Source organism: Canis lupus, chromosome 2, assembly GCF_003254725.2.
Source record: "Canis lupus dingo isolate Sandy chromosome 2, ASM325472v2, whole genome shotgun sequence".
Lineage (NCBI taxonomy): Eukaryota > Metazoa > Chordata > Mammalia > Carnivora > Canidae > Canis > Canis lupus.
Genome location: NC_064244.1, coordinates 58,998,445 through 59,025,382, shown reverse-complemented (window position 1 = coordinate 59,025,382; position 26,938 = coordinate 58,998,445). Strand labels below are relative to the sequence as shown.

The window sequence follows — 26,938 nt, the reverse complement described above, 5'->3', positions numbered from 1 at the left end:
ACGGTCCAGGCGGGTCGCGCCCGCTGTCTCCCGCGGGGGGCGGGGGTCCCGAGGCCGGGCGCGGGGCTCCGGGGCGGGGGAGGAGGGGAGGAGGGGAGGAGGGGATGGGGGGGAGGAGGGGAGGGCCGGGGGAGGGCCGGGCCGGGGCGGCGCGGGGCGGGCCGAGCGCGCCCCCTCCCTGCGCCGCCCGCGCCCTCCCAGCCCCGCAGGCCACATCTGGCGGCCGCCCCATCCCGTGTTTCCGCTGCATCCAGACTTCCCCAGGCGGCGGCTGGAGGCTGCGCATCTGGGGCTGGAGCCGTACAAAGCGGCAACGGGCGGCGGCGGCGGCGGCGCGGGCCGGGGCGCGGGCAGGGGCGCGGGCAGGGGCGCGGGCAGGGGCGCGGGGCGGAGGATGCGCCGCTGAGCCGGGCGAGCCGGGCCCACCGAGTCGCGCGGCCCCTCGGAGCGCAGCGCAGCCCCAGGCAGGAGGCGCCGCGGCCGCACGCACCGAGCCAGCGACCCCCCGGGCGACGCGCGGGGCCCCGGAGCGCGATGACCCCGGAGCGCGGGGCCCGGGGCGCGCTGGCCGGCCCGCTGCGGGCGCTCTGCGTCCTGGGCTGCCTGTTGGGCCGCGCCGCCGCCGCGCCGTCGCCCATCATCAAGTTCCCCGGAGATGTCGCCCCCAAGACGGACAAAGAGCTGGCTGTGGTGAGTTGCGGCCCGGCCCCGGGAGGGAGGCGAGTTGGTAGAAACTCCGGAGGCCGAGGCTCGGGGTGGGGTGGGGGTGGGGGTGGGGGTGGGGGTGGGGTGGGGGGGTCTCCGGAACAGCCCCCGCCGCGGTGGGCGCGCGGCGTGGGGAGGAGCTTCTGGAAACCGCTCGGTGGGGGGTGGTCTTTGGCCGGCGGAAGGCGGGATCCCTTTTGCAGCCCCTTGGTAATCGGAGAAGGCCTTGGGTAAACAACTTGGCAACTTTGAGGACCCGCAGGGTGGGCGAGGAGCCAGCGGTGGCAGGGCCGGGATGCTTTGGCCAACAGCTGGAAGGGACCTCCTTTGTAAATAAAGGGGCATTGTCTTGTAACCGGGGGATTTGGCAAGGGGGCCCGCTTTGTAAACAACTTTTGGACACATCTGGGGGGTTGGCTACGGGCCCTTGGCCCTTGGCAGGCGTCTTGCTCGGCCTTTGGCCAGCGGTCTGAAAGGGGTCTCTTGAAAAGGGAGGATCTCTTGATCCCGCGTGAGACTTTGAGAAGAGGGTCCTTTGGCGCCCAATTTGGGTTCACTTTGGCACACATACGGATAGGAACTCAGGGCAAAGCAGAGCTTGGCCACCGCCAGGGAACCTTCCGCACACATCTGGAGAGAGGCCTTGGAGGGGATCTTTTGGCAAGTATTCGTGGGCCGGAGGGAAGCAAAGAGCGCATCCTTTCCACCTGGCTTAATGGACAGTTGGCCCGGAGGGTCAAGCGTTGCACCTCGGAAAGTTTCCTCGAACTTATCCAGAGGCTTGGAGAACCCGGGAGAGGCTGGCGGGCCAGGCGCCGGGAGGGGCAGGCGCACGAGGGGCCCCGGCGCGTGGGGCGGGGGCGGGGGCGGGGGCGGACTGAGCCCCGTGCTGGTGGGACCGCAGCCAGCCAGTCCTCCCTCCTGGCGGGGCTCCGGGCTGTGGCTCAGAGCTTGTTTTGCCAGCGCGCTCGCCTGGCCCAGGAGCTCCCTGGACCGGCTGCAGCGTTACTCAAGGGGGCTGGGGGCATCAGAGGGGCGCTTCCTCTCACCCTGTAGGCGCCTGGAGCCTCCAGGGGTACCTTCCAGCCCACGAGACATCTGCTTCTTTACTGCTTCAGACGCCCCAGAAATCTATTCTCCTTCATCCTGGCCCTCAACCTGCCCAGGACAGGACTTTTGCACCCCCTGGTCACCCTAGGAACCCCTTCTCAGAATGTGATGCCACCACTCCCTCTCCCTGCATATAAGCTTCTGTCCCTGCTGGATAAATAGGTTGGGAGATCATACTTGTCTTTTTTCTTTTTAAGATTTTATTTATTTATTCATGAGAGACACACAGAGAGAGGCAGAGACACAGGCAGAGGGAGAAGCAGGCTCCCTCTGGGGACCCCGATGCGGGGTTTGATCCCGGGACCCCAGGATCATGCCCTGAGCTGAAGGCAGACGCTCAACCACTGAGCCACCCAGGCGCCCCGAGAGACCTTACATTTTTAGGGGGCTACTCATTTCAAGGATCTGGAGCTGGCATGCCTGATGATGTGGCTGTTGCCTGGGGCTGGGCTTTGCAACACTGACAGAGCTCCCCGGGTCCCCACACCTCCAACAGCATGCGGAAGTCCATGTTGCCCCAAGGCCATGCAGTAGGAGGCTTGAGGGGCAGCCTCTGGGCTTAGGCTGCCTGGCCTCTCATCAGGGGGTCATGAGTGGCCAGCGTCCTTGGGCAAGTGACTTCATTTCACAGTCTCAGCTGCTTCTGCAAACAGCATGAGAGTGGGGTCTCAGAGTTAAGGGTGAGGCCATCATAGAAACCTTGAAGGGCCCCTGGCCCATGGTAAAGCCTCAATGGGAGATAACCGTGGTCATTATTCTCATTGTTACTATTATTATACTCTTTCTTTCCCTTTCCTAGCTACCCCCACCCAAACAGGGTTAGGGCCTCTGTAATAAAGTCTCCGGGCTCTTTTCACCATTCCAACATAACACACCTCACACATTCAATTTTGCACAGACTGTGGTCCATCCACCTCCCCACGCTGGGATTTGCACCCTGGAGACTAGAAACACCTGTCATGTTCACCAGTCTCTCCCGAGTACTGAGGCACAGGTCCTGGCACATGGCAGGGAGGCAAAAACCTGAGCTGGTTGGTCCCTGAAACTCCCTAGGGGCCTGTTTAGTTTAGGCCTCAGCGAGCACGGAGCCAGATGAGGACAGGATGATCTTCTTTTTGGAAATTACAGCTCTAGGATTTGAACACAGGTCTGTCTGCTACAGGAATCCATGCACATGAGCCTTGAATATCCTTCTAAGGAAAGTGAGAAAACCAAATCCCTCTGTCTTCAGCAGTTAGGTGAATTAAAAGAGATGGTGGAGGTAAAGAGGAGAGGCAGAGAGTTATACTTCCGAGCCTGGGCTCCAGAGCCAGATTGCTTGGGTTCAAATCCACCCTCTACCATTTGCGAGCTGGGGGATCATAGGCAAATTTCCCAACCTCTCTGTGCTTTACTTATTTATTTAAAGATGTTATTTATTTATTCATGAGAGACACACAGAGAGGCAGAGACGTAGGCAGAGGGAGAAGCAGGCTCCCTAAGGGGAGCCCGATACGGGACTCGATCCCAGGACCCCGGGATCATGACCCGAGCCAAACGAAGGCAGACACTCAACTGCTGAGCCACCCAGGTGCCCCCTCCCCTGTGATTTAATTTCTTTCTCTGTATGAGGGAGATAGCAAGAGTAACTGCATTACAGAGTTGCTCTAGGGGCATCTAGTAAGCTCCCAACACGTGCCCCCAGCCATGTGTCGTTACAGCTTTCAGGTCACTCAGTGAGTGACAGAGCTGGTTTGGGAACCTGGGATTCTATCCCAGTGCCGTTAGGTTCCTGACTATTTTGGTCAACATTATGTTATCCTAACATGGCTGCTTGCCTCGGGCTGTTTGTTTCTTCCAGCAATACCTGAACACCTACTACGGCTGCCCCAAAGAGAGATGCAACCTATTTGTGCTAAAGGACACACTGAAGAAAATGCAGAAGTTCTTTGGGCTGCCCCAGACTGGGGAGCTTGACCAGAGCACCATCGAAACCATGCGGAAGCCACGCTGTGGCAACCCTGATGTGGCCAACTACAACTTTTTCCCCCGAAAGCCCAAGTGGGACAAGAACCAGATCACATACAGGTGCGGAGGCAGGGCTGCAGGCAGTGGGGTCCCAGAGCTGGGGGACACTGAGTGTCCTTGGGCCTTGCCTTCTCCTTTGTGGGGACCCAGGGTGTATCCAGTGACAGCCTGGCATCTTCAGAAGTTGAGTCCAAAGTTCTTAGGAACTGGAGTGAGACCAGAACTTGAATCTCACACTAGCCTGGGGGCAGCAGGCTGCTTGGCTTGCAGTGCTCTGAGCCTTGGCTTTCCCGTCTATAAAATGGGGCTAAAACACAACCTCCTCTTAGGTTTGTTGGAAACTAAGCTTGGTCACCGATATAAAGGGATATCCTAGCACCCAGCATACAGTGAGAGTATAAGGAACGCCAGTCACTGTCCTTATTAGAGGGGCTCATAGGGTGGGTGAAGGGATTTGATGATTGGTTGTTGAGTTTTATATGGTATTATAGAGTTGTTATTATCGGTTGTTAATTGGGCTGAGAGCTCCCTCTGAATGACTCATGTTGGATTCCAAGGGTGAGATCTCTGTCTCATAGCCTTCAATGCGCTATTCATGCCCCCCCCTGCCACCCACCAGCCGGAGGTGAGAAAGGAGACTCTTGAGCCAGGTGTGGAGATGTGGGCTGGTCTAGGACTTCACAGAAGCCCAAGGCATTCTGGGTGGACTGTTCTCTTAGCTCTGCTCCACATGCACACATGTATACCTGCTTGTGCATACACACTCATGCACACTCATACATGCCTGCAGAAACCTATGCACCCCTTACACGCTTAGGCACAAACTTACATACCTGCATACATGCACGCACATTTGCACACATTCATGCATGGTCACACACGCACACTTGTACATGTACTTGCATGCTTGTGTGCATATGCACACTCCCGTTCCCTTGTACACCCAGACACACTCACATGCATCTCCACCCCCTGCAGGATCATTGGCTACACACCTGATCTGGACCCTGAGACAGTGGATGATGCCTTTGCTCGTGCCTTCCAAGTCTGGAGTGATGTAACTCCACTGCGGTTTTCTCGTATCCACGATGGAGAGGCTGACATCATGATCAACTTTGGCCGCTGGGGTAGGCAGAAGAGGGGTCAGCAGAAGGCAGTCTGGCCATTGGAGGGGCACGGGGTCCTGAGCAGAGCTTAGACAGGAAAGTAGAAGATGTGTAGACACTGGAGAGCCACATTGATGTGGGGGCAGATGATGTGACAGTGAGTTTATCCTGGACGCAGTGTAATCCTGAAAGTAGGTGGTCCACCTGCATCCCCCAACGTGGTAGTCACTAGGTACATTGGGCCATTTTAATTTAAATTAGTTAAAATTAAATTAAACTTAAAATTCAGTCACACTAGCGACACTTCAGCTCCTCAGTGGCCACATGAGATTCATGGCTATTGAATTGAATGGCACAAAGAATCTCCTCATCGTCACAGAAAGTTCTGTTGGCTGAAGCTGGTGGACACTGAGGAATTCTAGATGTGAGAGAGGGTCAGAAACAGCAGAGTAGTGTAGACTTGAGAGGAAATGGGCTAGAACCTGGCATCAAGGATGCCATGTGGGTTGGTACTATGAACACTGGCAGTAGTATAGACACGAAGGTAGATAATGTGGAGATTGTGAGTGGTATTGCGATGTGGGTGAATGGCAGAGGCAACAGTGTTAACATGTGGGAGGGTGGTATGCACCTGGGTGGCAAAGTAGACTTGTGGGTTAACATTGCGGATAGTGAAAAAAACAAAACAAAACAAAAAAAACATTGCGGATAGTGGTAATGGTATGAGTTGAGGGTCAGATATAGGGTTAAATTGACAGTGTGGATGTGGGGTAGGTGATCTGGACAATGGTATAGACGTGGGGACAATGAGAGAGTGGTGAGGATGAGGGTGTGGCACATTAGTATGTGGATAGGTATGATGTCACTGGCGGTAGTATAGACAATGAAAGTCAGCGGTAGAGATCCTGGGGACTGTATAGACTTGGGGGGGTGGGTAGTGTAGACCATAGGATAGTTATAATCAAGTCAGGAACTCTACTGAGGCTCTGTGTTCCCAGGGCTGGATGACCGTACCACGACAGGGAAAGGGATGGATGTTAGGGTTGAGGGACCATGGACAGGGATGTGGCTGGGTTAGGGCCCCGCTGGGGCAGCTAGAAGCTGAGACCCTGTGTATTGCAGAGCATGGAGATGGATACCCCTTTGATGGCAAGGACGGGCTCCTGGCTCATGCCTTTGCCCCAGGCCCTGGTGTTGGGGGAGACTCTCACTTTGATGACGATGAGCTATGGACCCTGGGAGAAGGACAAGGTAAGAGAGCGAACATCTGCATGCCGGGTCTCCTCTCGGGTCCTCTGCATGCCTTGCTGTCCCTAGCAACAAGGACCGTGGCTTCCCTGGCAACCCCAGACACCTCCATCTGCTCCGATGGGATCAGAGAGCTGGCCATGGGAGGGAGGTCACATTCCCGACTGAGTCAGAATCCTGGTCTCTAAAGAAGGGTCTGGAGACGCTGACAGTCCACCCCGTGTTACCGTACGCAGTGGTCCGTGTGAAGTATGGGAATGCCGACGGAGAGTACTGCAAGTTCCCCTTCCTGTTCAATGGCAGAGAGTACACCAGCTGCACAGACACTGGCCGCAGTGACGGCTTCCTCTGGTGCTCCACCACCTACAACTTTGAAAAGGATGGCAAATACGGCTTCTGCCCCCACGAAGGTGAGCTTCCACCTGGCCCCAGGCTTTCCTCCTCAGCCTCTACCTTGCCAGGCTCCCCGCTCTCCCCCTGCCCTCCCTACTCCTCCACAGGCCTGACACTGCCAGCCAGCCAGCATGCTTCCATTCCATTCATTCAGGCCCACCACCCTCGTGTGAGCCATGGTTGTGTCCTTCTCATCTGCATGATTATTTACACGATACTTTCATTAAATCGGTTTGTTTTGTCATTAGCAATAGCATTTGTGAAATCACAGGCTTTTTAAAAAAAATATATTTTATTTATTCATGAAAGACACAGAGAGAGAGGCCGAGACTTAGGCAGAGGGAATAGCAGGTTCCCAGGCTGAGCAGGGAGCCCGATGAGGGACTGGATCCCAGGACCCAGGGATCACGCCCTGAACCAAAGGCAGATGCTCAGCCATTGGGCCACCTGGGTGCCCCAAATCAGTGGCTTGTCATACTAATTACTTTTTTTCTAATGTGCATAAGAATGAATTTAGAACTACTAAAATGCCCAGTGATTCTCTCTAGAACCAGTCTCTAGCCCCAGGCCAGGATGGGGGCTTCAAGGACTTAAGAAGAGGCTGTGGAGGATGGCTTGGAAGCCTAGCAAGCTTGGGAAGCAAGACTCAGACACAGAGGCTGATACCCAACCTGGTTTGGGGACACCGGCCCTGGGAATTTCAGCCATTGTTCCTGGTTCTGACCGACTTTTCCAGTGTGTATGTGTGTGTGTGTGTATGTGTGTGTCTGCATGCATGTGGACACGGACTCCCATGCTCCTGCACACACACCTGGGTGTGTACACATGTCTGGGTGTGGGGCCTCTTCCTTATCTGCCTCTCTGGGTTTTTGTATCTGCTTGTGTCTGCATCTCTGTGTCTTGGCAAAGGCATTAGGCCTGACTCAGTATTTTTGTATGTGTTTTTGCCAATGCTTGAGACATAACATTTTCAGATGTTTTGAAACCATACAGAGGGAAAAGTTTTTTAAAGGGGTCAAGGTATTGACATACTCAATCCTTTTTTAATATATCCTTCACCATGAGACACACTTCATAACCGGAAATCATAAGAAGACAGCATGTACGTTTTTATACTTGTCACATCATCATACTGGATGATTCTAGAAGTCAAAAGCCCAGAAAACTGGAGGGAAATGGGAGAAAATCCAAAAATTCATTTTGTAAATATTTGTTTCTTTTCCATCCCCATAAAGACTCTTTGATCTATATCCCTGTGTTTTTTCGGCTGTAATTTTACATGTTTGTTCTGACCCCATAGCTACTGGTCATTGAGTACCAGCCATCTTAACAGAAGGAAAGGAACAAAGATCTAGTTAATCTGTTCCTGTTTATGCTTTTAATACCAAGCTCACACAATACTTTGTATTAAGTAAGAGCTCAAACCACTGACCATTAATAAGTCAGAAATTTTTAAACAAAAATATTTTATGTATCTTGCATTTCCCAATAGGGATTCAATCAGAGTTAACCCTGCCATGTGTCAGTCCCTGTGATTAGAACAAAATGCCTTGATTGTAGAAGTGGAAACAGCTGTAATTCGTAAGTTTGGTTTTTCCCTGCATTGGACATTAGCCATATACTTGATCTTTAGCCAGATGCAAGTACGTACAACACGCGCGTTTGGGTCTTGGAATAGAGGTTCTGGTTACTCAGCCCCTCCTGACTGCTGAGTCAGTGTCCTTTTCCCTTTATCCTTGTTGGGGGTAGGATCTGAAAGGAGATGGAGCTTTCTGGGTGGTAAAAATGCAGCTGTTGGCCTCCACAGAGGTTAACACTGTGCCTTTCCTTCTCTGAGGCCACCAAGACATGTGGCTTCAGTTTTGGCTCTCTTGGAGTCTTGTTGTTTCTGGCATTGTGGGGGAAGGTCTCTTGGTTGGGAAGAGGAGAGTAGTGAGGATATGGGGCCCTGATCCTGCCATCTCTGGCCCACATTTTGGTCATGGTGGAGTTAATGGGGGTTGATGAGGTCACCTCTGGCGCCGTTGCGCACAGATGGTCCTTGTTACGCACTTGTGGTTTTGCTAGTTGGCAATTTCAGAGACACACCATTTTGTAGCTTTAGGGTGGATGAAGGCATTGGGGGAGCAGGAGAAGAACCTAAGAGAGACCAAAACCCAGACTCCGAATCCCACTCTCCCCAAATTCTCCAGTCATAGCCTCACATCTTGGGGAAGTTAGAATGGGAGAACAAAGTGTATGTTATCCTTTCCCCCTCTCCTCCTCTCTGCCCTGCAGGGACCACAGCAGGGCCATCCAGGAAAGCGCCTGAGGTTGAAAGGGAGGTGAAGCTTCCTCTGTGTGTGTGTGTGTGTGTGTGTGTGTGTGTGTGTGAGAGAGAGAGAGAGAGACAAAGACTGTAAGCAAGAGAGAGATGACCACGAGCAGTTCCAGAGTGAGCCTTCGCAGAACTGCTTTCCTAGGTCTCAAATGGAAAGCCTCTTGTGGTCCTGCCAACCACGATCTACGTGGCGTGGGCATGGACCAAGCAGCAGGGGACAGAGACCCTTGGGTGTGCGCGGGGCTCTGGAAGCCCCACGTGCCTCAGGTTTTACCATCTCCTTGTTGGGAGGAGGGAGTTTGGGTGGGTTGAGGGAGGTGTCCTTAAGGTCCCAGGGGAGGGGCCGAGGTGGCCAGGGGGGACAGGAGTACTCTCCAGGAGCCCAGAGAAGCAGCAGTTGACCAACGGCTAGAGATGGGTTTTGAATATTTTAACGATGCTGTGACCTCACTGGCGTGACCCGGCGGATGGCGACCAGCCAGGGCTGGGCCCACGCGGCGGCCAGCTGACCCCCAGGCAGGCAGGCGGTGGCCGCTCACATTCACCCCCTCCCCTCTCTCCCGCCCCCAGCCCTGTTCACCATGGGTGGCAACGCTGACGGACAGCCCTGCAAGTTCCCGTTCCGCTTCCAGGGCACCTCCTACGACAGCTGTACCACGGAGGGCCGCACGGACGGCTACCGCTGGTGTGGGACCACGGAAGACTATGACCGCGACAAGAAGTATGGCTTCTGCCCCGAGACCGGTGGGTGTTGCCCTCCCCTCCCCCCCACCGCCCCTCGCCTCGGCCTGCAGCCTGCCCTGCACCCAGAACCTCCCAGAGCGCCCTCCCCACCTCCCACCCCCTTTCCCAGGACAAGGGTGGCAGTCAGAGTGCTTAGCAGCTGGGACAGTTGGGCACCCAAGTCAGAACGGTCGGCGGGCACCCATAGCCAGTTGAGCCGTCTGGGAAATGCCTGATGTCCCACCAGCTCGGGACTGGTCTGAATGGCCCACCTTCCGTCGATTTCCTTTGCAGTCATTTCTCTTTCTCTGTCTCCTCTTGAAGTCTCTCTTCCCTGCCTTTCTTTGCTCCTGTCTGCATCTCTGGCCTTCATTGTCTGTTTTTCAGTAAGGACTCCCTGCCTCCTTTCCTCCTCCCTCCCTTCCTTGCTTCCTGCTTGCTTCCCTGGCCCATCTTTACTGAGCACCTGCTTTCTGCAGGAGACACGGGTAGGTCTTTGCAGGACCCTGCATGAGGGAGCTCCTGGTCTATGGGAGTATGTGGGTGCTTCTAGCTCTGCCCAGCCCCCTTTGCCTCTGGTCCCTCTGGCCTCGTCCATGGGAGGCTAATCAAAGCTCTGGAATCTGGCTGCGTGGGTGTGAATCTTATCCCTGACACTTCTAGCAGTAGCTGCTCAGGCAAGTTTTTTCATTTCTCTGAGTTCCAGTTTCCCATCCATGAAATGGTGGGATGGGGGTAAGGGGTAGGTTATGCTCCCTACTGCACAGGGTTGTAGAAATATGTATAAAGTGCTTGCTCCAGTGCCCAGGCCTGAGCAAGTGAGTACTCAGTAATCATGGTTTGTTAACTGTCTGCATCGTGTCATTCCCTAGTGGTAGCCTCGGGTTCCTCACTGCCCCCTGACCCATGTCCCTCACTCCACAGCCATGTCCACTATTGGTGGGAACTCGGAAGGCGCCCCCTGTGTCTTCCCCTTCACCTTCTTGGGCAACAAGCATGAGAGCTGCACCAGCGCGGGCCGTAGCGACGGGAAGGTGTGGTGCGCCACCACGGCCAACTATGATGATGACCGCAAATGGGGCTTCTGCCCTGACCAAGGTACAAGGTTCTGACCATTGGGCAGAAACACCAGACCCCATCCCGCCCCTGCACCGGAAACCTTCCTGCCCTCCTCGCCACTGCCCCACTGGCCACCCACCTCAGGCACAGACACCAGCCCCACACATCCACCTGTGCTGGTAGAGACAGTATGTTGACTGAGGTCCTGCCCATCCCTGGAGACGCTGCGCTTTCCCTCCACCTTGACTACCCCTCTAGATGGGGTGGTTCCTGCCCAAAACATTCAGTGCTGGGCACAGGGTATCCTATACTAGAGAACAATTCCCCTACGAGGCATTCCTGCCTCTCCAATGGAGAGCTGCCTTCAAGGAGCTGGGTGCGCAGGAGACGTGAAGAAAACAGAAGTAGCCTCATCGTCCAAAGCCACCCTCCAGGCAGCACGAGAGAGCCCCCAGAGCCCTCCTTGTCCCTTTGCCAAGTTAATGGTGGGGAGGGTCTCTGACAGTGCTGAGTGCTGAGGACAGCTGCCTGACATAGCTCTTTGCCCTCCAGGGTACACAGGCTGGGGCAAGAGAGTGACCAGGAGATAGGCCATGACCTTACTATGTGGTCAACGCAGGTTGTAGAGGGGTGCCTGGGGGCACCATGCCCACTCTAGTCTGCAGGGCCGGGTGTCATTGGGCCCAAAGCTCCCTGATGGCCCCTGATGGACAGGGGAGAGGGTTGGTGCAGGGCTGGCCAGAATTCGATCAGCCTCTTTCTAGGTTACTTTTCTTCTTGTTTACTCACAATGAGATGGAGTTTGGATTGCATCAACTGCCAGAGGCCAGCCAAAAGAGTTTTCCTTAACCCCTACCGAATGCCATGCTAGGACATACCCTGGTATTACGTGCTCTGCTCCAGCTTCTGCCTAAAGGTGGGATTCTCCATCTGCTGGGAGGGCTTAAGGCTCCAGAGCTCGTGTGGCACACTCATAGCATGTATTAGTTTCCTGGGGGTGCCCATAACCAAGTGCCACAAACTGGGTGTCTTAAAACAACAGAAAATTATTCTCATGCACTTTGGAGGCCATAAGTCTAAAGTCGAGGCATTCGCAGGGCCACATTCCCTCTGAAGACTGCATTGCTCCAATCTCTGCCTCTGTTCTTACGTGACCTTCTAAGTATCTTCTCTTCTTAGAACGACACAGGTCACAGTGGATTAAGGGCCCACCCTACCCTGGTATGACCTCATTTTAACTTAATTTATCTGCAAAGGTGCTATTTCCAAATAAGGTCGCATTCATAGGTGCTTGGGGTTAGGAATGAACTTATCTTTTGGGGAGACTCAATTCATCCTACAACAGAGTATGAAATGGGGTTTGCTCTCTGTGACTGAGCCTGGGCAGCCACTCCAAGTGAGACTGGATTTTATGGCTTCCTCTGGGGAAGAAACAGGGGACCCACTCTCTTACCTCTTGGAGACCCTACTCTTTGTAAAAAAACATAAAGGCAAAAAACCAGATTTTTAACAAATGAGACTTTAAGTAGAGGATTTACAGCTGTTCCTGGTCTCCTGTAGAGCTTGCATGAAGCCCAGCCTGGAAGGGACAAAGGAACTTTGGCTGACCCTCCTTGAAAGCAATGGGCATAGTCTATCAGACCTAGAATTCTCAGGAGAAGAGAGAATTAATATGTGCCACTTGCAGGGCTCTCTGCCCCCTACCATGGGGATGTCCTCAAAGTCAGCATCACTGGGGCCAGAGCCTCGCTCCTCTCTCATCTCTCTCCCTGTCTCTCTACCGCTCTCCCCCGCTGCGGCCCTTAGGGTACAGCTTATTCCTGGTCGCAGCCCATGAGTTTGGCCATGCAATGGGACTGGAGCATTCTGAGGACCCTGGAGCCCTGATGGCACCCATTTACACCTACACCAAGAACTTCCGTCTGTCCCAAGACGACATCAAGGGCATTCAAGAGCTCTATGGTAACCCGCAGCGTGGGAGTCTCGGGATGGGAGTCTGGGGAGGTTATGCAGCCTGGGGTGGAGGCTTGGGGCTTGGGAACCAGCAAGGTCCCATCTTTCCAGAGCTGCAGGAGATGGAGGCAGGAGCGTTGATCTGTTCTGAGCATATCAGAGCAGCTCCTCAAGGGTTAGTCCCCTTCCTTTGGATGGTCCTGTTCCTTTCCAAATAATATCAATATTCATGTCCCTCTTGGCTTCCCGGAGCCACTCCGTGAGCTCAGCAGGGAAAAACTGGCTCCACATTTTCAAGGTGGGTACACTGAGGCCTGACTAAGGTTCCCTTCTGGCACAGGGTCGCCAGGTTTGAGCCACGAAGTTAGGTTTAGAATTCAGGAGAATGAGCTAAAACCCAGGACAGAATTGCTCAGCATGTGGAAAGACCCTGATGATATGGAGGGATAAAAATGTCTAGTTTTCCTACCTGTTCTTTTATTTTAATGTGTAATGGGCACAATGGAACCAGAGCTTGAAACTAGTGATTTATTTACTAATACTTACAATGAGGCTAGAGTGGGTCCATTTAAAAAAAAAAAAAAAAAGTGGCTATAAGATGGTCCTGGACCAAGTCAAAGTAGTGGAAGTGGTGCTGGGTGACAGCTGGGGGCACACGGATTTGGGAAGGAACACCGGCTCGAGGTAGAGGTGCGGAGTTTGAGGGCCTCTGCCACTCACTCACAAGTGATGGAGCAGGTCTTTACCTCCCTGGACTCAGTTTGCACTGTGGCCGGTTGTCATGAGGAGCAAAGGGATGAGTCCTTGAGAAAGTGCCCACTGCTGGCTCTGACTCTCCTGTGGGCTTAAGGACCCGAGCTTTGGAGTTGAATGATTGGGTTTTAACCAATTAATGATTAATCATTAATCATTTAACCTTGGTGGGCCTCAGTTTCCTCATCTGTAAAATGGAAGTATTATGATGAGGACTGGTTCGGGTGATGTTGGTGAAGAGCATTTGTAAAGGACCAGGTGCTGGGGGTTCTGGTTTCTCTTTCCTGTCCCCCACCCATCACATCCAGGCTTCATTTCTGTGTCTCACCTGGGCTCAATCCAAGGCCAGAATACTATTTCTTCTGACCCTTAGCAGGTTGAGTGGGCAGCCCCGGGGGGCTCAGCCTGGTGGGGAGAGTCTGAGGTCATGTCCTCCTCCAGGGGCCTCCCCTGATGCTGGCACGGGCACTGGCCCCACCCCAACTCTGGGACCTGTCACTCCTGAGATCTGCAAACAAGACATTGTCTTTGATGGCATCTCTCAGATCCGTGGGGAGATCTTCTTCTTCAAGGACCGGTGAGTGCAGGAGCTTGCTTCTTGTCCTGCCTTCTGCCCATTCCCTCTGTTATTCCCGTGGTCTGGGAGCCCACTGGAGGCTTCACAGAATGGCCTGTATAGACAGTTTGTCCCGTGTATTGGGCAGCCTCCAGATGTCAGTGGCTTACCACACCAGACATTTCTTTTGCTCTATCCTAGTCTGTGGGTCTGCTAGGTGTCTTGGCTTCAGTCTGTGGTTTGGGTTCGGGAACGTTCTGCGTGTCACTCATTCTCCTGGGGTTAGCAGCTACTCGTGGCAGATGACAAGCACAAGAGGCCAAATCAAATCACACAAGAACATTTAAAGCCGGGGATCCCTGGGTGGCTCAGCGGTTTGGCGCCTGCCTTTGGCCCAGGGCGCGATCCTGGAGTCCCGGGATCGAGTCCCGCGTCGGGCTCCCGGCATGGAGCCTGCTTCTTCCTCCTCCTCCTCCTCTCTCTCTCTCTCTCTCTCTCTCTCTATTTCTATCATAAATAAATAAAAATAAATATTTAGAACATTTAAAGCCTTCACTCACAACACGGCTGAGAATGTTCCATTGACTGAAGCAAATCACATGGCCAAGCCCAACACCTGCTATAGAGGGTAGTATATGTGAGGTCACATGGCAAATGCACGTGGATGTGTCATTCTAAAAAGGGGTGGAGGGAAGAATTGGGAACAACAATCCAGGTTCCCACAGGCTTTCCCCTGGAATGGCCTTGACCCCGGATAGCCAAATCGTGCTTTGTATGGGGAGCAAGTAACCACAGGGGAGGGGTGGTATCCTTCATGCTATAGATAAAGGCCCCCCATTCAATCAACCAAGAGCTGAAACTCACCCTAGCCCTCCCGGAGAATGGCAGACAGTATCTAGGACCGCATTGAAGGGTCTGTCCATCATCTGACTGTACATATATGCATGTATACATACACTATCCATCATTCATCTATTTGTCCGTCATCTATCCATCTATTATTCTTTATCTATTATCCATTAGCCTGTCGTCATTCCTCCATCCTTTCATCCATCCAACCATTCAGAAAGTGTGGTAAATCGTGCTTAATAGTTGCACGATTATAGGCAAGTTAATTATGTGTGTCCTTGGTACCTCCATTTTCTCATCTATAAAATGGGAATAGTATTCTAACCTGCATCATGGGGCTGTTGTAGAGATTAGGTGTTGTAAGATTAGATGCTTAGACTCATGCCTGACACAAGGCAAGTGTATTGGATCATACTAGCTAGTATTATCAGCAAACAATTACTTGGCATCTATTGTGCCAACTACTTTGCTTTAGGAGCTGTGGGAGTTGGCTTGCTGAGAGCAGATGGGCTGCCTAATGCCTAGAGAGGTCCACGGGCCTCCTACACTAGAGCCCCCAAGGGTGTAAATATTAGGAGTGTGGGTTTCTGCGCCCACCCTCAGGCCCTCTGAAATCTCTGGGAGTGGGCCCCAGGCATCTGCATTTTCACAAATTCCCCTATGATTCTTATACTCATTGAAGTGTGAGCAGCAGCAGTCTGATTTGGGAAACAGGCAGGGAGACCTGACAGCAATCCACAGCGGGATGAAAGGAATGGACTTGCAGAAGTATTTTGAAAATGCTTGCCTGGACACCTGCAAGTCAGGGGAGGCTCTGAAAAGGAAGCAGCCCTTCAGCGGGCCTTTAAAGAAGAACCAAATGATGTGGGAGTGACGAGCTGACAGGTTGGAAGGGTATTTGAGCAGGGGGCTCCACAGGAGCAGATCAGAGCAGAGCCGTAGAGATGTGAGACTTCCTGGCTTGCAGAGGGGAGGGATGGAAAGAGCCTGATGAGGCTGGAAGATGTTCCATGAACTTTTGTGAAGCACGTCCTCCTCTGGTCCAGGCACTGGGCTCAGTGCCGCAGGGAGGATGCCCTGCTTTTTGCAGAGTCTTCTGGCCAACAGGGAGATGGCCAAAATGCCGAGAGAGCTAGGAGACCCAGAATGCAGTGAGAAGTCAGGTACCATCAGGCCTTGAATGCCCAAACCTGGAAGTGTAACAAAAGATGCCAGTGCTTTCCAGCAGCCCCTGTTATAGGGATGGGGAAGAGGTGAGTCAGGGGGCCCCACTCCCCAGGACTGTCCTTAGCCTGGAGTACCTCCCAGTAAGGAAACCCTGACCACACATTTAGATCTGAGAAATGCAGACCTAGAAAAGGGTACAGAGCCCAGGCCTAGGTTTAAAGCCATCCCTGGCCTGACACAGCATAATTTCAGAAGGAAAGTGATGAGTGTTTGATGGGTTTGTTGAATTAACCAGCAAATATTTAAGCCCTGATCAGATGCAAAATGGGGGATGGAGAAAGGTAATATTGCAAGATAATTAAACCCAGAACTTTGGAGTCAGGTCTGGATTCAAATCCTGATAATATTGTGATCTCTCTGAGCTTCATTTGCCCAATAAAGTTGATGGTACCTTCCTGCAGCAGGATGTTTGGGCTGCAGATAACGGGGAACCCCAGCTCAAACCAGCTTAAACAACAGACAGAAATTGCTGTCACGTGGTATGAACTCCAGGGGTAGGGTTGCCTCTAAGGGCAGAAAGAAGCTCAGTGACTTAATGATATCTTTGTCCACTGCCATCCTCTCAAGGCTGGGTCCCTCATGGTCAGACAATGACTACCAGGGGCCGTGGGGGCTGCAGGCTTCCTTGGCCATATCCAGCAGGAGAGAGTGAGAGATTCCCCAGCTGTGAATTACAAGTCTGTCTGTTCAATCTCATTGGGCCCACATGAATCATACAGTAACTGCTGAATCCATGCCAATTTCTAGGAAACTCTAAGCTCTGATAGGCTTAGACCAGTGGTTCTCAAATGTTGGCATGCATTAGGATCATCTGGAAGGCTTGTTAAAGCAGATTGCTGGGCCCCAAGCCCAGAGAGTCTGGTGCATAGGTCTCGAGTGGGCCCCAACAAAGTTCCCAGATGATGCTCATGCTACTGGCCTGGGAATCGTACCTCGAGACCAGTGGCTTAAACTCATCAGAATGGGGATGGGTCTGCCGGTGGGCAAGCTCGGATCATAAATATGGAAGTTGTGTGAAGAAGGATGATAGGGAAATAAATGTATCATGGATGCTCATAGACCACCAGGAGTGCATATTATCTTGTCACATTGTGAAGATTTCATTTTACAAGACACACAAAGGGCGTGGTGCTTAGTAGGCTGTCCGTAAATAAGAGCTCTCGCCCCTGCCAAAGTACACGAGTCCATTCCATTTCAATTCAGGAGATGATTGGAGTACCATCAGCCCCTGCCTCAATGGACATCTGAGCTAATAAGAGAGATAAACCATCTTAAAAAATCATCAAACTGCTATTGCAGACACTCATGTTGAGGAGGAAGAATGTGGTATGATGGAGGTAGTTAGGGAAGGCTTCCTGGAGGAAGGAGCAAGACAGGGGCAAACAACGTGGCTCCTCAGCCCTGGCATCTTGCAGAGCAGGTGGGCAGAGCTCTGCTCATTCTCCAGTCCTGCCCCCACGTGCCCTTGACCTGGCCTTCCTGTCTGAAGGCATCATCAATGGGAAGTGTTTGGGTGGGCTTGAGGAGGCACATGTGGTAACAGCTGCAGAGTGACCCAGAGTGTGGTTTCCTGTGTCCCCTGCCCCCACCGCAGGTTCATTTGGCGGACAGTGACACCACGGAACAAGCCCATGGGGCCCCTGCTGGTAGCCACATTCTGGCCTGAGCTCCCGGAAAAGATTGATGCTGTGTACGAGGCCCCACAGGAGGAGAAGGCTGTATTCTTTGCAGGTGCGTGGGAAGGTCTCTGCCTCGCCCTCAGATCCCTGGGGCTCTGCACCATGGTTCCTGTGTACCTGTGGGTACTCCCTGTCCTTTCAGGATCTGTTCTTTCAACCATCAGTTCCAAAAGCGTGGGATTCCTCTGGGGGATTGGCTCAGACACCCAGCATCAAATAGCACTAGCCCACAGAGTGAACATTCCATTACCTTTTAATTTCCAATCCTGATCCTCTTCTAGAAGGAAAATCACAGTTTAGTGCCTGTGTGCTGGTGTCCCTAACACTTTTCTAATGCTGGAGCCTTTGGCAGACAAAGATTTTAGCTAGAACTTTTTCTAAGATGATCTCACTTATAACATTTAAAATAAATTGATTTCCAAAAAAATTTATCTCCGTGGATTTCAAGATGAATTCAAGATGAATTCCTCGAAAACAGAATAGGAGGTCCATAAGAGGACGGAAAGTCTCTGTAAATGGTAAAAATTAGCAGGGGTAGGGTCATGTGGCTAACACTTGGGAAACCTGCTCATTCAGCATCTGAACCTACCACGTGCCGGGGATCCAGCCGCTGCCCTCGTGGAGCTCACAAGTTGGCGGGGGAGACAGAAAAGCAGGCTGTGAGGAAATGCAGTAGGGCTATGGCAGGGCAGGGAGGACCAACTGGACCCTGCCCTGGTCTGAGGTGTGGGCACAGGGACGGCTTCCTGGGGCATCAGACAGGTACGTGTTCCACCAGCCAGTTCCCCACCCCCTCCATCCCAGAGTGGTCCTGGGCAGTGGCACCAATTAGGCAGAAGGTGTTCATGGCAAGTGTGGCACTTAGCGTGTGAATAGCAAGGGCTGCTTCTAGAGGCAGGTTGTAAAACCATATATGTGAGTCCCGATCCTGGGCACTGAAGCAGAAGTGAGCAGGACCTCGTGTCCCCATCGAGAGCGGCCACGGTGGCATCCCTGGCAGACAGACGATAGGCAGAAGAGGCCAGGCTGAGGGGCTTCAGCACCAGCCACCAACGCCCGCTTTGCTCCCTCCCCAGGGAATGAGTACTGGGTGTACTCAGCCAGCACCCTGGAGCGAGGGTACCCCAAGCCGCTGACCAGCCTGGGGCTGCCCCCTGACGTTCAGCGCGTGGATGCTGCCTTTAATTGGAGCAAGAACAAGAAGACCTACATCTTTGCCGGAGACAAGTTCTGGAGGTAAGGGCTTGGTGGTGTGGGCGGTAGAAAGGGGGACAGCACAGCCAGCTGTGTGGACGTGGAGAAGACGTGCTGCGGTTTCCTGTTTCCTGGGGCAGAGTCGGTGGTTTGGGGCCGTGGGTTCCCCCTCCGGCCTCTGAGAGGTCACCGAAGGATCAACCATCCTTGGGCACGTTTCTGGTGCAAGGTGGTCAGAACCTCCTTTCCTTTTCTGAAGTCTTTGGATGCGGCCCCTGTCTGCCTGCCTGGAACCTCTCATTTGGGGGTGACTCGCTGAAGAAGGCGGTAATAAAAATAAAGCTAATTACTGCTACTACTCACACTCTCCACCAGACACTATTCCACGGACTTTACGAGATAAATGTCGTTACTCCTATTCACATTTTACAGATGAGGGGAAGCATCTAGCTTAAAGTCACACAGCCAGGTCGTGGCAGGTTGGGACTTGAACCTTGGAATTCTGGCTCCCAGAGACTATGCTATTTATTCCTCACTATTCCCTACTATACCTTAGATAGCGGGGTGTGAAGAAATAGGGGTGATGAAGGCGGGGGGTGGCGCTGAGGACCTGGCAGGAACTTCCAAATCAGGTCCCATGGGAAGCAGCAGGCACTCTCTGGCATGTCTGCCACCAGCCCAGTGTCTCTGGGTGCAGACTGGCAGGGGGCTAGTTTGGAAGCAGGTAGCTCCCTGCTCCAGGTCATCAAAAGGGAAGGGTTCAGTTCCAAGAGGCCATGATCAGGGCTATGGGTCAGGGAGCCCAGTGTCCAAGAATGGTCAGTGAAAGGCCATCCAGACTTCTGGAGTTTGATTATAATTCTTCACTTTTCCCAGACAAGGAAACTGTGGCCCAAAGAAAAGAAATAACTTGGTCTACATTATTTAAGTGCAAGTGTGCTGACCACAGAGCCGGGATGATAACTGCTTCTCTAGTCCCATAACCCCACACCCCTCCACGGGACCCTGAGGGTCATTTGGGCAGTGGGGAGGCATGGCGGGTGCAGGGGGTGGTTCCTGCATTCCTCCTGTGGCTGCAACTGCATCTGGGGCCCTTTGTCTGCCTTCCCTAGAACATTCCAGCTTCCCTCCCAGGCTACTCTCTTCTCCCCTTGCCCTGCTCCCCACCACCCTGCCCCCAGAGGCTCTGCATGCGGAAGCTATTTGCCTGTGTCTAGGAGGAATTCCACACGTATTTCTAAGATACTTAGCAGCTCAAACTGATGGATATCTCAAACCTCAAGAAAGAACACAGTCAGCCAGGAAACCTCGGGGCCGGCTTTCTGCCCAGAGGCTCCGGAACACTCCTCAGCACTAGCACATACTACAAATGGCCTCTCAGCCTGGTAGGTGCCCTGAATTTCTAAATCTTAGAACCTAGACGGCGAGAGACGCAGACACATAGAAACGTGAATCTTAGAATCTTCAAGCACTGGTGTCGACGATTCAGGGTATTGGAAGGACTTCTATAATCTCCCTCCAATGTTCCCCACCCCCGTGGATAAAAACACATATGACAGATGCGACCACATGTGAATGCGAGTGAGCACATGCACATGTGTGCACATACACGAGGACGCTCAGCTGTGGTGGAGCCTGGCTGGGTTTTGGGCAGGGTTACCTGCTTCTCAGTCCTTCTCTGCAATAAGCCCACCTTCCAAAGCTGGGGTCCAGGATGCGTTGCTGTAGGCCAGTGAAACTTACTTAAAAGCAGCAGAGCCAAAGGCCTTATCGGAATCTCAGGGCTGGGTTTCCTGAAGAGACCGATACATCTCTTACTGGAGCTGAGTGTGCAGGGGACTTGGAGGCCTCCTTGCAGGAGAAGGACAGACACCCCCAATGACAGAGGACAAAGCTGCTGCCTCCAGCCTGACATCCCCTAGTTTAATCCAGGGAGTAATCAGCCCCTGCTTCTGGAAGCTTCCCACTAAGCCCACGAATGTATATTCGATATCTTCTATCTTCTAAATGTATATTTGATATCTTCTATATAAAGCCAGGGGCTGGAAGACAGTGGTCAAGAAATAGTCACACTTTTCCTTGCAAAGTTTATGGTAGAATGAGGGAAATAGACATATGTGCATTTCGCCTTTATTTTTCACGTAGGGTAGATACTATCTTTAGCCCCATTTTCTGGGTGTAGAAACTGAGGCTGAAGTTGGCTCAAGGATACACCCGAAGAAAAGCTAGGGCGGAAGCGTCTGCGTTCTTAACACCTGCTCTACACTGCCAGTTTCCACAGCTGCGGGGAAGTACAGGGTGTCGCAGAGAAAGAAACATTTAAGACAGCCAGCAGGGAACACTGTAGGAGCCTGGGGACAGAGAGCCGAATGAAGAGCTTCGAGCCCCTGCAGAGCCAGCACCTTCTGATGTCATGATGTCGGGCCCTTCCCAGAGGAAAAGAACTTGGAACCAAATTGGTTCTCTCCCCTGAGCCTCGGTTTCCACATCTGTAAAATGAGGTGGCTTCCTGCCCTGCCCACCCTCTGTGGCTAGGCTGGATGCAAACACAGGGCACATAGCTCTGGGTCGGGGGTGGGGCTTCAGTGAAGGCCATGTGGATGATGTGGATGGAGGGCTGGGATTTTGAGCTGCAAACTTGGCTTTGGTACACCAGGTCACGAGGAAGCATGTTAGGTTTTGCAAGCAGTCTTATGATGCAGCTGGGATCAAGGAAGGCTTTTCTGGCAGTTTCTCAGAGTGACGGAGAAAGGGGGAAGCGAACCCCCCTGGAGAAGGGAACTTACAGGAGAAATTATTGTGGTGTTGGGGTGGCCGTGGGGAAGAGGATCCGCTCTGAGGCACAGCAGAAGAAAGCCTGGCTGTCACTAGAATGGCATTCAACCATGGATCTGTCTAGAAAGTTAGCTCCACAAGGGCAAGACTTTATCTTGATTTTAGTATATGCTGTTGAAGCGAGCACTATCTTGATTAATGCAATATCCACTGACAATCAGAGAGGAGGAGCTCATTAAATATTTAGGGAATAATAGGTTGAGTGTAAATAGAGAAGCAAAGGAATCAAAGTGAGCCTAGCATTTAAGAAATTCTCCCCAAATTGAAAAAGATGGAGACATTGCTAGCCAGGAAGAAGAATATGCCAGCTAATACCCCAGGTAACTACCTGGATAAAAGGCACAGCCCAGGATAACTACTCACCCTGTTAGCAGCAGTAGGGACTCCAGTGGCGGGAGGCCTGCCCCCTGACTAAGTGAGCTTCCACCCACATACCTGCACTGTTAACCTGGCCATCCCAGATGAGATCATCTCCCAGGATGTAGATTGTTACCTCCACGTGATGGATAAAGAAGCAGCAGTTTGTCCAAAGCCTCTCAGTGAAAGGTTGCTAAGGCTGGAATTTGTCCCTAGGTTCCTAGTCCAGTGCTCTTCATACCACAGCAGGGATCAGAAGTTTGTAAAGGGACTAACATTTCCCAAATATCTACTAAGTATCAGATATGGAGATAGGCACTTTGCATATATGTTCTTTCAATTCTTATATATGTCAATTAAAAACATTAACTACAACCCCATTTTATAGTTGGTAAAGTGGAGGTTTGGAAAGCAATTTACAGCCCTGGAGCCAGACAGGCCTGGGTTGGATTACTCCTTGGAAGCTGGGTGCCCTTTCTAAGCCTCTGGCCTGTAAAATTGGTATTAAGGTAATAACTGTGTCCTTGCGATTGTCACAAGGATTGACTGAGAAAGTATATGGAAAGTGGTTAATACACCGGTTACACTTTAGCAATAATCACAAGATTGCTCTTATGGGACTGTTTAAGTCACGTAATTAATAATGAGTAGTGGAGTTGGGATCCAGACCCCAGTCTGACTCCCTGGCCTTCCACTCCAGCCGGCTGCCTCCAGGCAGGGCTAGGGCTGGTTTCCCTGGGCTGGACCCTCCCATCAAGGTGGGAGGAGGGCTGGCCTCCAGGAGGTCCCACTGGTCCCTCAGATCCGCTTGCTTGCAGATACAATGAAGTCAAGAAGAAGATGGATCCTGGCTTCCCCAAGCTCATCGCAGATGCCTGGAACGCCATCCCGGATAACCTGGACGCCGTGGTGGACCTGCAAGGCAGTGGTGAGCTGCCCAGAGCCCTGTCCGCTTTCTAGGACAGGCCTCCCCACCCCCAGCCAGGGCCCAGCTCCCCACAAGCACACACTCCCTCATTGTGTAGGGAGGCAAGTGGTGCTGGGGCGGGGGCGGGGAACAAATCAGCCCCTTCAGCCCAGTACTGGGAAGGCATCCAGACCCCTGACCTCTGCGCACTCAGCCGGCTCCAGGCAGTAAGACCCAGAAAGGCCTCTCACAGCTGCAGGGCCTGGAGCCAGGGAAGGGGAGGGCAGGAGGCCTGCTGGAACAAGAAATATGGCTCTGTGCCCTGCATTCATTCTGGGGTTTGGTCCAGGCCCTTTCAGGTTCCACAGGAGGCCTTGTGACTGCCTCCCATTAGCAGAAGGATGGCTCCATTTGAGACAGGACAAACTTTGTCATGCCCTGTTGCTGATGTGGCAAAGATGTCCCACTCAACTCCATCCCTCGCTGAGTAAAATACAACCAAGTGTCAGCAAGGGATAGGATTTGGGGTTGGAAAAACATATTCTTGAGGAGGCTTCTGTGAGGTCTGCAGGGTCCTGGGAATGAGTCCAGTTTGGCTTTTCAGAGGAGGTTGCAATTAAATTCCACAAAGATTTCTATTGAGCCCCTATCATATGCGAAGCACACGGCCCAAACCTCCTGTGGCGAAAGGTCTCACATGTCCAAGAAAGAGCAAAGTATAATCCAGGGGCCTGGTTAAGGGTTCTCTTCAAGAATAAACATCTATGGAGTCCCTCTCACGTGCCGGGCTTTTAAAGGAGGCAAACAAGATCATCGATGTCAGGAGTCACACATTTTAAAGCCCATAGGGGCTGGGCCAGTAGCACCAATGAGTGAAGCAGACAAGGCAGACAGGAGGGAGGGGTGGGGTCTGTGGTGAACCAGAAGGCACATAGCTTCTTCACAATCATCTGCTTCTTGAGGCTGCTGCAAGAACGGGACCCAGTGCTGCTAGATATCCTAGCTGCTTTATTTTATTTTATTTTTCTAAGATTTTATTTATTTATTCATGAGAGCCAGAGAGAGAGGCAGAGATATAGACAGAGAGGAAAGCAGGCTCCCTGTGGGGAGCCTGATGTGGGACTCAATCCTGGGACCCCAGGATCACACCCTGAGCAGAAGGCAGACACTCAACCGCTGAGCCACCCAGGCGTCCCTATCCTAGCTGTTTTAAGAGGAAGCAAGAAATGTATATTTTCGTATGAAGTTTCCAGATGTTTATGTGTTGGCAACTTAGAATTCAGAACAAAACAAAACAAAATATGTGTGCAAGCCAAATAAAACCCCTCTGCAGGCCTGATGGAGTGAGAAGCCTCCTAGTTTGCTCCCTCTGGTCTCTGGGACTTGCTTAGTTTGTACCCATGCTCAGTGGAATGCTGTTATTTATACTCATAATAGCATATGTTATCTGATGTAGTCCTCGCCACAAGCTCTAAGAGGTCGGTATCTTAATTCCCATTCAAGATGAAAAACAGGGACTCAGGGAGTGGACTTCCCCAGCCATTCCCTTCCCTCTGGCCTCAGAGGGATCTTCTCTGGTTGAAAAGCCTGTGCCCTATGGCCGGTGGCTCTCAAAGCTCCCAGGAACCTTCCATGTCTCAGGGTGGGGTGGTGACAGCCTCCCCTCTTTCTCATCCCAGGTCATAGCTACTTCTTCAAGGGTGCGTATTACCTGAAGCTGGAGAACCAAAGTCTGAAAAGCGTGAAATTTGGAAGCATCAAATCCGACTGGCTGGGCTGCTGAGCAGGCTCTGGCTCCCCCAGGCCCTGCCCCGCCACATTGCCTTCTGCACACCGGGCCCTGAGCGCCAGGGAAGGACCCGGATGGGCCTGGCAGCCTTCAGCTCTGTAGTTAAATGGGCGTGCTCACCCCTACCTGGTAATTTAAGATTCTGGAGAGTGGCTCTGCCCTGTGCCCAAGGAACGGTGCTGATTGTACCCCTCCCAACTGCCCTCACCCCCCCCCAGAGCCACCCCCAAAGAGATGCCTTGATATTCTCAATGCAGCCCTGCCTTGGGCTGCCTTGGTGCTGTCACACACTTCAGGCTCTTACCTTGCCACGATTTTCTGTGGCTCACAGCACCCTCGGAGCCAACAGACGGAAACTGTCTCAAGAGGGCACTGGTGGCCTGACAGCCCGGCGTGGCATGGGGCAGTGGGACAGGGGCGCGGATGTGGCCGCCCCACACACCTGGCTTCTCACTGCTGGCTGCCTTAGGACCTCTCCTACATTAGCAGTTTGCTTTGTATGCACTTTGTTCTTTTCTTTCGATGTTTATTTTTCCACTTTGTGATTGAATTTCTTGACCGAAGGACTCAGGTTGTCTGAAGTCACTCCACGATGCATCTCAGCCCACATAGGGATGGTTCTCTTGTTCCCTCTATTTAGTACAGCCCTCCCCCATCCATTCCTCCACTGGCTGGAGGAAAAAGCCAGCCTTGGCTCCTTGCTCAGCCCCGCCCCCTCCCCTTCAACAGTTCCCCATGGGAAATGTCAACAGAGTATGAATAAAGACACCAATTGAGTGGCGGGTGTTTGTGGGCTTTTTTTTTTGCAGAGCCTGGGGAGGGGCGATGGCCCCTGGGCCCCAGGCAGAGGAAAAAAAAAAACAAAAAGTTTAAATCTCTATTCCCTCCAGGGCTCAGGTGACTTGCTGCAAAGGTCAGAGCTGCCAAAATAAATAGCAAGAGACCCTCCAAGTGGGTGAGCTGGAGTCCCTCTGTCCCGTGGAAAGAGCCTTGCAATAGCAGTGGTTCTTTGATGTTGCTGGAAGGGTCTCATTCAAGGCTCCCTTCCTTCCTGACTCTCAGTTTTCTCATTGACAATAACACCCGTTCTAACACTAATACCACCAACAGTGAACAACAGTAACACCCCCTCCATTAACAGAGTGCTGATGGGGGCCGGGCACTTGACATGCATCACTGGTGTAACCTTTCCAACAACCTAAGCTTAGAGGAGGAAACTACAATTCGCTCAGTGCTTACAGATGAAGACACTGAGGCCCAGAGAAAAGAAATGTGCCCAGGGTACCGCAGCTGTTGGGTGACAGCCCAAGTCAAGGCCAAAGATGACTTAGAGGAGGAGCTTCGGCCCTCAGCCTGAGTCTCCATCCGCAGCATTACCCTCCACTGTGTTTAGAAGGCATGTGTTAATGATTAAGCTTCTGTTAATGATTAAGCTCTTTATCCCCATCTTCCCACCATATTGCCCTCTCCTCAGCCCCTTTGATACAGAAATCCTGAAGCTGCTGGAAAACAAATTTAAGGCCTGGGATTATTTCAGAGGCCCCATCTGGCTCTGTTAGACTTTCTGCTTCAGGCCTCTCATGGCTGGGCTCTCGGGATGAGTAGACAGGACTCTCTGGAGGTGACCCTAGTGGACCAGGAGGCATCTTTCCTCCTCCTGTGGCCTGCCCAATGGCTCAGATCCTCGAGGGTCCTAAAGAGATCGCTTTGGGGCAAGTTTCTGGCTAAAGAGCCACAAGGGACTGTCAGCCCCTACTTGAAGACCCCCACGCTTATATCATGATGATGATAATACACTATTATTAACATTACACCGAGAATATTCAACTGCTCCACAACATGAGACCTCTAAGGTGCCATTTCTTGACTGCTTTTCTATGAACCCTACACATTCTTTTAATTGTTACTACAACCCTATGAGGTAGAAATTAATCTTTTCCCATTCTTAGATGAGAGTACAAGCTCAGAGAGGTTAAGTGAGGAGCAGAAAGCCACACATCTATCTGGTGGGGTTGGAAAATTTTCAGATTCTGCAGGAGCTAAGTGTGAAGCATCAGCTGTCCAAGGGCCCAGATTCAGAATCTCGCCGTGCCCTCCAGCCTGATGTGAGCAGCTGACCGGTAATTGTAAGATATTTCCCATCTCCAGCCTCTGCTTCTCAGCACTCA

General features: G+C 52.4%; 1 protein-coding gene across 1 annotated transcript; it reads left to right on the top strand.

The window, feature by feature from the left end:
* Window positions 1-531: 531 nt before the first annotated feature.
* Window positions 532-25,547, top strand: MMP2 (matrix metallopeptidase 2). The gene is made up of 13 exons (XM_025447274.3): window positions 532-690; window positions 3,656-3,882; window positions 4,801-4,949; window positions 6,051-6,179; window positions 6,413-6,586; window positions 9,460-9,633; window positions 10,537-10,710; window positions 12,478-12,633; window positions 13,819-13,954; window positions 17,604-17,740; window positions 18,765-18,924; window positions 22,893-23,002; window positions 24,661-25,547. Exons 1-13 carry the CDS (start codon window positions 535-537, stop codon window positions 24,762-24,764), a joined length of 1,986 nt encoding a protein of 661 aa, XP_025303059.3. The 5' UTR covers window positions 532-534; the 3' UTR covers window positions 24,765-25,547.
* The last annotated feature ends 1,391 nt before the right edge of the window (window positions 25,548-26,938 follow it).

What these genes read in the sequence shown, in the direction of transcription:
- MMP2 (XM_025447274.3), top strand. Translation starts at nt 535, where the DNA reads ATGACCCCGGAGCGCGGGGCCCGGGGCGCGCTGGCCGGCCCGCTGCGG. An exon ending in CGGCTTCTGCCCCCACGAAG is followed by an intron (nt 6,587 to 9,459) that starts GTGAGCTTCCAC and finishes TCCCGCCCCCAG; the next exon opens with CCCTGTTCACCATGGGTGGC. An exon ending in ATCTTCTTCTTCAAGGACCG is followed by an intron (nt 13,955 to 17,603) that starts GTGAGTGCAGGA and finishes CCCCCACCGCAG; the next exon opens with GTTCATTTGGCGGACAGTGA.